General features: G+C 36.8%; 2 protein-coding genes across 38 annotated transcripts in view; one reads left to right on the top strand and one right to left on the bottom strand.

Annotated features, from left to right (window-relative positions):
• Nucleotides 1-5905, bottom strand: part of cacna1c (calcium channel, voltage-dependent, L type, alpha 1C subunit) — a 171220-nt gene extending 165315 nt beyond the window's left edge. For all 32 annotated transcript variants that reach the window (XM_068219494.2, XM_068219499.2, XM_068219498.2 and 29 more), the window contains exon 1: nucleotides 5387-5905. In XM_068219494.2, coding sequence (XP_068075595.1) covers nucleotides 5387-5513 — 127 coding nt within the window. In that variant the 5' untranslated portion in view covers nucleotides 5514-5905. The remainder of the gene's footprint in view (nucleotides 1-5386) is intronic.
• dcp1b (decapping mRNA 1B) lies at nucleotides 192-12116 on the top strand. Of its 6 annotated transcripts, none has more exons than XM_021475124.3 (10): nucleotides 192-398; nucleotides 1138-1309; nucleotides 1471-1511; nucleotides 1775-1902; nucleotides 6407-6473; nucleotides 8171-8294; nucleotides 8401-8526; nucleotides 8610-9236; nucleotides 9334-9495; nucleotides 11304-12116. In XM_021475124.3, exons 2-10 carry the CDS (start codon nucleotides 1166-1168, stop codon nucleotides 11382-11384), a joined length of 1500 nt encoding a protein of 499 aa, XP_021330799.1. In that variant the 5' UTR covers nucleotides 192-398; nucleotides 1138-1165; the 3' UTR covers nucleotides 11385-12116.
• Nucleotides 12117-13346: the final 1230 nt, after the last annotated feature.

Below are 13346 nucleotides of genomic sequence, written 5' to 3'. Positions count from 1 at the left end.
AGAATTTCGTATCCTCAAGGGTTCCCCTGGGTGCAGAAAGTCTGCAGCGTCAGCTCACTGCTTTAGCGTGATGTAAACGAACGTGCTGGCGTTCTCAGGTGAGCTCGAGCCAGCTGGGGGCTCATCCGTAACTCTGTCTCGACTATTTTCCCCTTTGCGCGCGCTCGGCGATTAGCTCGTTCTGTCTTCTTGACAGCGCAAACATGGCGATGACGGCAGCGGGACGAGAGTTAGACAAGTGAAATAAAGCCTTATATTCTTGTTTACTGCTTTGCACATCCCTGAAAACATACACAAGGAGACCGGATCGTTAAATAAGCTGTTTAAGTGTTGTTTTTACAGAGTTAAATTTTGCTTTTTAAAGGTATTTTAGGATTTGTGCCGTATTTTAAGTGGAGGTAAGTTTAACTCCAGTACGATGTATAAAAGAGCAACCGCAGCTCACCAAGGCCTTATTTAGTTCACTCGTAAACTTATGAATGTATGATGTATACCATTTTTTAAAAAGTAAAAACACTATTAATGCAGGGTTAGGGATATTAACAAACCGCTCAAGCGCAGTGTTAAACTTGTGTACGATGTCCCGCAGCGCTTGTGCTATGAACATCAACGGTGACCTAACCGGTCAAAGTGACCAGAATAAATACAGACGAGGATGAGGTGGACTCTTTAGACTCGGGCCAGTATATAACCACTCGTTATACCATAGTAACTACATGTAAGGGTTAGCTTGTCAACCACATTTTAGTGAATGCGAGTTTAAGAAATGTATTTTTATGCACACACATTTTTACTCATTGTATAAATTAATATATAAATGAATGCTTATAACTAAGAATAACGAATTTAGTTACATTTTGTAATCTTGCAAAGGTCTGACGCATTAATTTCTGTACACAGTAGACAACATTTGAAGTGGATCAAAACCTTTCATCAAAGTTATCCCAAAACTATTGAACAACACCCACATATAGATGATGGATGGATGGATGGATAGATAGATAGATAGATAGATAGATAAAACAATACTATATTTGTTTGGTAAACATGCAAACTGAACCAAAAGACCCATACAATAGAGGTGTACAGTAATTACATGTTAATAAAGAGTAATTACATCTTAATAAAGAGCATAAGTTTTTATTTACAGAAGCGAGCTGGAGCCATGACTGCAAGCACAGGTGGCGGTGGGAGCTGTTTATCAATGAGTCTGTCTGCTCTGAAGAGACTCGACCCCTACATCAGCAGCATCACAGACCTAGCCAGCCAAGTAGCACTCTACACCTTTAACAACAACACCAATGAATGGGTAAACAACAAGATCATCTCCCTTAACATAACATCTTAGTGGATAGAGATATTTATTTCTACTGCTACAAACATAATATTATTGTTTTAAATTGTAATATTATTTTTCTCCGACTTAAACATAAATAGATCAATGTATGTTTTTGTTGTGGTTTTCTGTAGGAAAAGACAAATGTGGAGGGAACTCTGTTTGTCTATAGCAGGTTTGTTTGATTCTTACATGTTTTTAACAGTGAAGCAACACCCACATGTACTGTATGGCCCTAAATCAGAGCCCTAGAGATCTAATGTGGCTCTAAGGGTCAGAGAAATAACCTGCACAATATTTCTCAGCATTTAGATGTACCACTGTTGTCTGCTCTTACACTGCACAACACCCACATGCAGTTTTGTAGGTCCTTCAGACTCATAAGCTTTAGTTTCCCACTCATGCTACGAGTTTTAACGTCAGTTCTCTGTGTATCAGGCTTGCCTCCCCCAGGCATGGCTTTACCATCCTCAATCGCTTGAGTATGGACAACCTGACTGAACCAATCACTAAGGACTTGGATTTCCAGCTGCAGCATCCATTTCTCCTGTACAGGAACGCTCGCTGTAAGTCTGTCTTTTTGTTGAACGAGCTCAAAGTCATCAGAGTGAAATATTTTAGACTAAACCAAAAGACTGCAAAAATATTGCTAAGCCCAAAGTATGCATGTATAGTTGATTTAAATGAAGAAATCCTTACATAATACAGTGTGTCAAAATATATGTGATGTGAGCGAGAGAGAGAGAGAGAGATGGCTGGGTGATAAGAAAATATTATCACATATCAATGATGTCTCCTGAGCAGGCTAATGTTGATTATGACATTAAATTATTGGGTGATAATCAGCATTATTGGGTTAAAAAAATAAGATTGTCAAGTAAATGTATTCTATCTAGATGATATTTATTTACCTTTACATTTTTCACAAATGTTTATGGTAAAGCATGTCAGCGATATATATTTTAATGAAGCACATTATTTCAGAAATGCAGTTACCTAAACTTATTTAATTTAGCCCTATAAATACAGTTACAATAAAATATAGACATTATAGATAATATATTGACCAATTAAGAAAGTAAGTGAAGTTTTACAAACTAATTTTGAGAGAAGCACGTTATATCAAACTGACTATAAATAGCCCGACTAACATTACTCCCTCATTTTAATTTTTTGAAGAATCCCCCCATGCCCCCCATCTTCCCCTTTCCTCCTGTACCAAGAGAAGCTCTCAAGAACTACCTGATCTCGTACCTCCTTACATGCTAACTGACCAGGAGGGAGCCCTGGGCTCAATTATCTCCGAGCTCAGGGTTCTCTCTCGGGACAGCATGCCAAACCTGCTAACACTTGAAATGACAAATGGGAAAGACGAGAAAAAAGTTTAATGGCATAAAGAAAAAGCATGGACATAAATTCAGCCTTAGAATTGTAAATGTGTTTATTTTATTAAAAATATAATTAAAATGAATGGACCTGAATTTAGCTGATTTATTGTCAAATTAAATTTAACAAAAGGACATTCAGGCTCGTTATCTTTTGTAATCAGTTAATCAGGAAAACAAATGCACTTCTCTGAAGTTAAAGCTTTACGACGATGCTACAAACTCTTTCAGAAGGACTGCTTGCATGCAGGCACACAAAACCTTTTTTGGCTTACAATGGAAATTTTTTAATATTCCTCCATCAATTACATTCTCCCTGGGCTGGCGCATGCAGCTTTAGACAAATTTATCATGAGGTAGTCAAGATGGCAAGATAAAGAGTGATTTAATTATTATTATTTGGTCATATTAATAAGCTATCACTGATGTCATTTAAAATTCACTTTGCTCTATTTCGCCTGCAGGAACAGACTGACTCACATCTAAAATGTTTTTAAAACAGAAAAAAACATCATCCAGACATCTAAAAAATAGATTGTGACTATTGCTTACAGTGATGATGTTAGTTTATATCCGGATACGAGCTTTAGAAAGGAATGCATAAGTGAAAGAGAAAGTGAACAAGAGAAATGATGAGGTGCAGGGTCAACATATATTACGCACTTATTTGTTTGCACCACAGGCTATACATTATCTAAATAGACTATATAATATAAAGGAAACTTGCTTGTGCACAATTTTAGTCAATAATAAAATGTATCTTAATGATTGTGTTATGTAGGGGTAGACAAGGGGGTTCACTATAAAGACACATTTAATATGTGCTGGGCGTCCTCCAAAAAGATAAGCAGCTCAGCATCCGTCTGCTCTGCCCTAATAGTGGCAGTGAAATAGTGATATAGTTTTTTTGGTTGTTCAAATGAGATCACCAGACATTTTTATTTATTTATTTATTTATTTCCAAATAGGTCTAGGGATCGTGCTTGCATCACCATTTACAACAAAGGGTAATGTGTGTTTAATTTGGAATGCTCAGAGGTTGATTGTCTGGTGAGAAAGTAGTCTTTTACTAATGTTCAGATTTATGAGTGTTTAAGGCCCAGGTAAACTTTGTTTTCAGTTTTCTGCTCCATCTCATGCACAGTTTAGTGAGCAACGCTTTCAAAATTAATTGACTGTGAATGTGGAAGCACATTAAATCACTGGCCCCTCAATGCACTAGACTGCAAGAACAAAAAAAAAATCAGGCTGCACACAGATGGTGTTCACAGACATCAGCCGACTGTGCTAATGACAAAAGTTTGACCACCTTCAAATGTGACTGATATAAATGAATTTTGACATGTATTAAGGAGGATCAATGTCAAACAGAAACACATGTTAATAACCAAGGTGTAGATGGGCAGGGAGCAGAGGGAGTGCATCCATCCAAAAACTTCAGAGCTTAATTGCAGTAAAAGTGTGTCTAGATTGAAAAAGCTGTCATACTGGTGAGTGTATGTGTGTGTGAGAGAACGAGAGATCAGAGATCGCTGGCAGGCGGGCCTGTTTGAGAGGCCCCAGAGCCACAGTGCCTTATATGGTGCAGAGAAGTGTGTGTTTCTCTTTCAGTTTCCTGCCAGCATCATAGACCCGACCAACCAATCCTGATTAGATAACAACCCTCTCTAACACGCATACATGCACAGGCTTCCAAGGAAATTCATGATAAGGAGACCTGCAAATAGAGTGCATGGAGAAAAGCTTTAGGCTTTCAAAGTAGAGAAACTACTTTAGGCTTATTGAACAAATCATTGTAGATCCTGATGTTTCAGCCAGTCCAATAATGAGCTTTGACCGTGAAATTCTGTGCATCTGCTGACGGTCTGATGGGAAACTTTGTGCTGGCTACTTTGATGTAGGTGAGATTTTACAGGCAGACTATTTCACTGATTTAATTCCCCTTGAGGGGATTTTATCTCTGATCAATCTTGCTGCACCAATGCTGGAATGTTGTGAGAGGTAGCCAAGAAGTTGATTTGCATTTGTCAAATGTTGTTAGTGGCTGTTTGTGCATTGCAATGCGATTGCTAAGGTGTTTTGGCTTATACTCCGGTGTTCTCAACAATCCTCACGAGTTCTTTGCAGAATGACTGAATGTTTAATTAAAATAAAACCAAAATCGCAATGAGGCTTAGTGAGTATATCAAAAGGCTGTGAATTTATGTATGAGCGTGTTTGAGTAAACCACGGCTCTTCAGTAAAAGGAAAACATTTAAGCATGTCATAAATATTTTACAGCCATAAACAAGTCGCTAAGATATTTTTATAGCCTTGACATTTTTTGTTATAAAACTTTCAAGTCAAATTGCAGTTGTAATTCTTATAATAGTTACTTTTTTCCCCCCAATATTGTCCCACCCTAAATCCTTCATGACCTGGATCAAACAGTTTCAGTACCCGATTAACAGCTAAATACTTGGTAGAGCCAATATGGCCATAACAAACACTACTAATTAGGTTTCACACAGCGAGAAGTCCTGCATTGTCCATCGCTCCTCCTCGTGTGCCAAGGGTGCTGGATTCTGTCCACTCATCTCTTAAACAAACGCAGTGTTGTGGTTGTGATTTGTAACGGGATAGCTGGAGACTTTCAGCAGGACTGTTAAGTATACAAAGCTCTTACCTCCTGGCCGCACATGTGTGTAGCCCAGCTCTCTCTCCGATACAAGCTTCCCTTTGAACCGCACCTCCACTTCCTCCTCCAGTCGCTCATGCTTCAGCCTGCGCCAACTGAACAGCCCCCGCAGCATCTCCTTTTTTTTCTGAGGTTTGAATCCTCAGCAGATTGAAGCTTTGGTCTATTTGAAGTCGGTCACAAGTTCACAGTCTCCTCAGTGCTCATGTGGATTCAGCTCCATTCAGTAAAACTCGCAGCAAATGCTCCTGCACTCTGTCTGACTCAATGTGTGGTTCAGGTCTCTGTTTTTCTTTTCTTTTTTGTGTGTGTATTTTGCCAAGTTAAACTTCAAAAGCGCTTCCAAAATCCTCTCATCCTTCTCTTCGTTCTTCTCCTTGTTCTCCTCTCCTTGCTCTCTCTCTTTCTCTGAGTTGTGTTCCTCAGTTCCCAGGCAGTATTTTGTTTGGGTTTTTTCCCCAGGCGCTGACCCGTGTGGTGCTCTCCGCTCAGAGAATGAACGGTTGTGAATATAGCACCAGCCCTCTTTCTCTCTCTCTTCCTCTCCCTCTCTTTTACTGCCTTGGATTTTGTTATCTCTTCTAGAGGTGAATGGAACAGGTCCTGATTCGGCTGTCAGCACCAGTCTCTAAGTTTAGTTCATGAGAGACCACAGTCACTGAAACTTCTCTTAGTTGTTCCCAATACAGTTGTTCTTCAAAAAGGCAACAGAATGTTGATGCGAGCATCTGGCAACTACATTTTGGTGGTTAACGACATTTTGGTGGATTGGCAGAGCACTTGGCTCCAGTTCTACTTGGGCACATGGGAGTTTGGACTGTCTGGGAAAGGAATGTCAGCTAGAGTGGAGTGTGTATGTATGATGGCAGTTTAAGTGCATGTATGGACTTCTTCTACTGACAATTCTGATACGGTGCTTAACAATTATAGTCTTCTGCTCTTGATTGATTTTAATTAAATGAGTGACTGAGGTTAATATTATCATGTATGTGTATTTTTTTTTGGCAGTGTCCATCTATGGAATCTGGTTCTATGATAAAGAGGACTGTCAGCGTATAGCAGAACTCATGAAGAAGTATGTGTATCTTTCATCTGCAAACTTGCACAACATGGTCACACACTTAATGGGGTATTTGCATTTCAGGTCTTTACATTACAAATTCGCCACATTTAAGATCTGATTTCTTTCAAAATCAGTGATCTTCACAGTCTGGTAGATATACAATATGAAGTGGATCTCAGACCGGACAAGAAGCATTGCGTTAAATTCCATTTACCCCACCACGTCTTTAAAATGTGAAATTTTATTTTACCACAGTATTTTTAATGGAGTTTCTGCGCTAGCCTGAAGCTCCTGGAGGCTTTTATCTCATTTTACACTTGAACAACTAAATGAATGATTAAGTCTGTTTAACTGATTGTATTTGAATTACATTACAACATTGATGCTGTAAAAAGAACATTAATGAAATTGAAAATAGCCACGTAAAGCTTTCACTGGTAGCTTATCAATGGCTAAAAATACTAGCTGTGCATGTAGTCCATTCTATTATCATATAATTTCCATTTAGGCCACATTCACAATGGAACTAAATTTAGTTGTCTATACCTTCTTTATTGCCTAAATATGTTTTGTAAACAGTTTAGAAATGTACAGCTGTGTTACAAGTAACGCAAGTTACGTAATATTATATAAGTAACGAAAAAAAGTAATACATTACTTAAAAAAATTAAGTAATAATAATGGAGTTACTGTTTTCTAATGCAAGTTACTTTTTAACTTATTTAATCACCTTTTAATAAATGTAATTGCTGAATTAAAATTAACTTAGTCACATTGAATTAATGAGAGACTGTGCTCCCGTAGGAACAGAGAGAAACGAAGATGGCTGTCATACATTTTTGTGATGGAAGTATTTTCATTATTTTGAACACATTGAAGAAAAGAAAAAAGGGAATTGTCTTGATGGGCAGTGATTTTACTTAACTAAAGTAAACAAAAAACAAAAGTATTTAACAAAAAGTACCAAACCACACATTTTTGTTTACTTAACTAAAGTAAACAAAAAACAAAAGTATTTAACAAAAAGTACCATACACATTGCTTTAAACGTCAATAAAGTGTGTATATACGGCATGTATAGCTCTTGGGTCAGGAAGTTCTCAGAAAATAACATCATGCTAAATTATTTAAATTTTAAATTATTTAATTTTTTTTGTTTTAGGTAAATGAATGTATGGGTTAAACAGTGCATTGTTAATTACAGAGCTCCTTTATTAAAAAAAACAGCCAGCAAAAAAAAAAGTAATGACAGAAGTAATGTTATGCATTACTTAAAAAGTAATTAAATAACGCAACTTGTTACTTTTTGGGGGGACTAACTCGATATTGAAATGCATTACTTTAAAAGTAACTTTCCCCAACACTAGTGGCAACTGATTTTAACAAACCAAATTAAATTTAAATTTCTAAAAATGACATGTTTACAATTGAAAAAAGTATTTCAATGTTGTTGTCACTTCTGAAATTTTACTGTCTACATAATTTTAATTATTTCTGTTTATTTTGCGGCCGATGAAACACTGATTATTTAAATAATATGATCTGTAATTTGGTCATTTGGTGGATATTTTAAATACCTGTAATAAAGCCAAATGTCACAAAAATCTTTTGTTTCCTGTATTAAATATAAAACTGTTCAACAATAATTGCTCACTGATTTCCAAACCTTGTTGTCAGGTACTGTACACCTACTTTTTCTCTTGTGTCAGTTTGGCAGGGCAGGAACAGCAGTTACAGGCGCAAATTGCTACTGGCTGTCTCTCTCCGAGATCAGCAGAGCAGGGTGTGGATATAATGCAGATGCTCACTAAAGCACGAAACGACTATGACAAGGTGACGAGACTTTTCTCTGTACAAGCATTAAGTTGCTTCATATGCACTAGAGGTCATCAGTGCACTGTAAATCTTAATTTGTTTCTGTGCCCCTTTTTCTTTTTAGGGAAAACTCAGTGAGCCAAAGGAAATTGGCAGTGGTGGGATCATCTACGGTCAAACCCCCCATCTGATCAAACCCATTCCCCTCAAACCAGCACAGGACACACACATTCAGGCACACACTCAGCATGTGCGATTTCTTTCTCTCTGCATATTTGTGATTCAATAAATAGCCCTTTTTAAATGTAATGTAATGTAATCCTTTTCTCTTAGGATGCTGAGATGGACTCAAAACATCTGTCAGTTGTCACACTGTTTGGTGCTCAGCCAAAACCAGACTTGGGCTCAACACAGCCCAGCTTATCTGTTGGCAGGATGGGCCCAGCAAGGTCTTCAGTGGCCCGCTCTCTGTCTTATGATGACCCTTCTCCAGCAGGTGGTGCTGTGGTGTCCAGCACCCCCATGCAGCACTGTCCAGCCATCCACAAGCTCATGTCTGGTTCACTGCTGCAGCCTCTATCTGAATCCCCAGAGAGCCGCCTGTGTGAAAACGGAGCAGTCCAGATCCAGCCTGACCCAATACAAAAACTGTTAATGAACCCTCCTCCTGTGGCAGGGACTACAGTGATGCCCTCCATCCAATTAAAGCAGGGGGAAGTTGGCATGGGGCCCCAAATCCACTCCATGGCGAAGCCCTCGGGGCCCTTTCCAGCACAGCATCTGTTTGTCCCAAATAAAGTGCCCTCTGCTGGAGTAACAAGTAATGTGGTTTCACCTCATGAGCTTCTACAGAAGCTCACATTAGTGCAGCAGGAGCAAGAGCTGCATCCTCAACAGGAGGTCCTACAGCCAGGTCTGACCACCAGCAGCTCCAATCTCAGCAAAACCAATCTGACACAGGTCAAATTTTTAGTTTGATTAATTATGCATCTGTTGCCTTTGTGTTTCTTGCAGCAGCACGTTTAACCTGTCATTTACTGTGTTTGTGTGGGTACAGGTGATGTCACCACAGCGTATCCCAGCGACTGTAGCCCCCACCCTCCTTCTTTCCCCCAGTGTGTTTGCTCAAACTAAAGTAACAAGAGCAGATCCAGAACCAGTTGAATCAAGAGCACTTAGCAAGTCTCAGCTACAGGCCACATTGCTCCATCTCATCAAGGTTAGAATTAAGGATACAATCAATTTTTATTTCATTTTTTCCTAAATCATGCATTTATTTTATTATTATTATTTGTTATTATTATTATAAATAGTAGTATTGTTATTATTAATTGATATGATTGATTGATTTCAAGTTATCAATTTCTTAATCGTAATCAAGTAATCAAAACCTTCTAATTTTAATATTTCAAGTGATGAAATTTAACAAGCCAAACTTACATTTAAACAGTTTTAAAAGAGTGAAGCTTTTAATGGGTTCTTATGAAGATGATTGTGTTTCAAGTGTACAGGATAGGTCAATAGTTCTTAAAACTAAAAAATGCATATGAAATGAATCAGCAGCTCTGGAGATTAAGTTTATGTGATTTGTTTTATCAAAGTTATAATTTAATGAACAATAATACTAAGTTATAAACAAGTTATATAATATTATGAATCATATAATCTAGTTAAGTTATATTATAAAATTTGTGTTCTTATAGGATGTAGTGCTTACAGATCCTGGGTGATGAAAATGCCACAAGCATTGTATTTGCTTTAGGATGTGTGCAGACTTCATTGATAAATAGAGATGTAATGATTTACTGTGAGTCGGATGAAAATCAGTTGTGACAATTCAAATCGATAAAAATTTTGAACGAATCGCGATACATGTTTTGAACAGAGAGGGCGCTGTTTACAGGCAGAAACTGGCTTTACCTGCACATCAGAGCTGAGCAAAAGGTGGGGTGGCAGGGCAGCGTAAAATGAAAGCAGTGAAGTGAGCCTAATAAAACACTAACTGTGTGCAAATACTGCAAAAAGATGTTTACTTACACTAAAGGAACAACAAATATGCACATAAACCATCAGCTCAGTAAAAACTACTGTCACAGACATCTATATGCAAAAAACTATTAATAAACCAAACCACATGGAGCTGATGATTTGCAGCTCTGCTTGCTCTGAGTGCTACAGAGATCACACAGTGCATCAGTGCTTTCATAGCTAAAGTGTAAAGGTGTTTTTCAGACTGAAAGAAAAAGTTCTGTTACAGAAGCAAGTATTAGACTATTTTTACCCTCTCCTTTTCAAATTAGTTTATGCGTATTTTAATAATTTGCTTATTATTATTTAATATTTAAAAATGTTCACGATAATTTCTTCTTAAGTGTATCAAACTGATACTTATACTAATTAATTATACAAGTAATATTAATAATTCACCTTCATAATTATGTTTAACTCCTGTCTCTTTTCTACTTTATAATTAGTCCTTTTATAATCACAACAACACTACAACACATATTTCAAAATTTATCAAAAATGGTTTATATATAAATATGATGACATATAGCCCATGTTTATGAGGTCCAATCAACATTTTCAGGTTTTAATGAATAGGGTACTATTTGTTACTACTTGACATTTAAGTACAGCAGTTTTCTTTTTACTTTGAGAACAGTAGCCTACCATTTTAATTATTTTAAACATTGACTTTTATTTATTCAATTATTTATTTATTTACCCATAAGCACAGTACAGTGTTAATGTTCAAACTATTTTTAATGTTTAAAATGGCTGACAATAATAAATATTCTTAATAATAGGAATTAATCTTCCTTTAAATAATTTTTTATTTTATTTTTTTTTCTGAGGTGGTACTTGATGAAAAAAGTTTAAGAACCACTGCTCTAAAGATATAAGTTACAAAAGTGAAAACAAAAACACTGTGTAAAACATTAAATGATTGATTGATTCAATGGGGCATTCTTGGCTCATGTTTGTTGCTGTATTTCTAATTGTTTGTTTCTCTCTGTGATTCAGAATGATGCTTCATTCCTTGACACCATCTATGAAGCATATATCTCCCGTCTCACAACAGACTCCAGCTCAAAACCTTTTTGAAGCAGGAAAACCACCTGAACCATATACATGTAGCTTTCACTCTCTGAACACATATCTGCATACCATCTCAGGACCACCCTGCTGTTTCGAGTGTAGCATCTAATGAGTTGAACTTCCACAAAATAATCTAATCTGAATGATAAATGCCACATCACCTTTGAATTTTACATTATTTTTTCACGAGCTGCAATCTTAAGCATCTTAATATTTTAACAAAGGAGAATTGCATAATGGGTTTTATGTTTACTTTTTAGATAATGACAGGAAATGTGCTGTCTGTTCAAATCAGAGCGTAAAGACTTTTAATGAAGGCATTTTTACTTTTGCATATCTGAAATACACCCCCGAAAGAAACTCAAAAACAGAACTTGGCCTCAAATATAATAGGAATAACATGATGAATGGCATGACAATTCATGTAAATCTTGGTCTGTACCAAATGACAGGAAATCACCCTCATCATTTTACAAGCCAGCAGGAATAGTTTTCATGTTAGTCAACTCTTTAAAATGTTTAAATGTACAAACAAAAGTGTACATATATATATTCTATTTTTCTATGGTGTTATTTTTGTTCTTATATCAACATGCTGGAATGTTTATAAGTTCCTTTAAAAAATCTTAAACCTTAAAATTAAGACCAAGAGTGTTTTCCAGTCAGCAGGTCAGGATTAAAACCAATTAAAAGTTATTCTATTTGTTTTACATAATTAAAATATTATCCCACACCCCACATATTGTATTTTCTTTCTCTTTTATTACCAATGTATTACTTAACACACTACAGTTACACAATTATACGTGTATTTCAGGCTAAAACCTTTTTAAAGACTCACAAAACACCAAAGCGCATTTTCTGAGATGTTCACAGTCTTGTATGTGTCCCACATTGCTAAAATACTATTAGGAGACTATTATATATCTAGCTAAGTGAATATTGTTTATTTTTGTGTTGTTTAGAGCAAATTTGTTCGACCAGTTTATAAAGAAATTTTGAAACAACGTCACAGCTACGAGATCATTGTGTAAATTCCAGCGTGGAGATTGCCTGTCTGTACTGGCCTGTACAAAGTGACGCCATTGAGTTTTAGCACATATGTTCATTAGTTCATGAGAAAGACTTGGTTCAAATCAATCAGCATGCTCTATTGTGAACAAGACGCAACTTTATTAATATGCATGATATTACTTCAAAGACTCTTTTTACCTGTTACAGTGTACAGAACGAGTTTCATTCCTCTGTGGTGATCCCTGATTAATAAAAGGGACTAAGCCGAAAAGAAAATGAACGAATGAATGAGTGTACAGATGGCAGAGGGATGCCACGTTGTATTGCCCACAGTAATTCAAACAATTAGTTGAAGAAATGTGCGGAAACATGAGTCTTCAGTATTGCGTTTGTCAAAATATATATCAGAATTGCTACAATATGAAGACTTAATAACATTGTAATAGTACTTCCCAAGGACAGCTTCAACTGATCAAAAGTGACATTAAAACTTCTAAAATGTTTCAAATTTCACAATCTGTAGACTCAAATAAACCTATAATTGAAACAATCACAGAGGCGACACGGTGGCTCAGTTCTTAGCACTGTCGCCTTACTGCAAGAGAGTTGCTGTTTTGAGTCCCGGTTGGATAAGTTAGCAGTTCTGTGTGGAATTTGCACGTTTTCCCCGTGTTGGCATGGGTTTCCTCTGGGTGCTCCAGTTTTCCCAACGGTTCAAAAACATGCACTATAGGTGAATTGAATAAATTAAATTTGCCATAGTTTGTTTGTGAATGAGAGTGTGTATGGGTGTTTACTGGGTTGCAGCTGGAAGGGCATCCACTATGTAAAACATATGCTGGATAAGTTGGCAGTTCATTTGACTGCAGTGACCCCTGATGAATAAAAAGGACCAAGCCGAAGGAAAATGAATGAATAAATGAAACAATCGCAGTTTCTATAAAAATATGAAAT

The sequence above is a fragment of the Danio rerio genome, chromosome 4, assembly GCF_049306965.1.
Source record: "Danio rerio strain Tuebingen ecotype United States chromosome 4, GRCz12tu, whole genome shotgun sequence".
Classification (NCBI taxonomy): domain Eukaryota; kingdom Metazoa; phylum Chordata; class Actinopteri; order Cypriniformes; family Danionidae; genus Danio; species Danio rerio.
The sequence above is the reverse complement of the archived record's forward strand: the minus strand, read 5'-3'. Positions and strand labels throughout refer to the sequence as shown.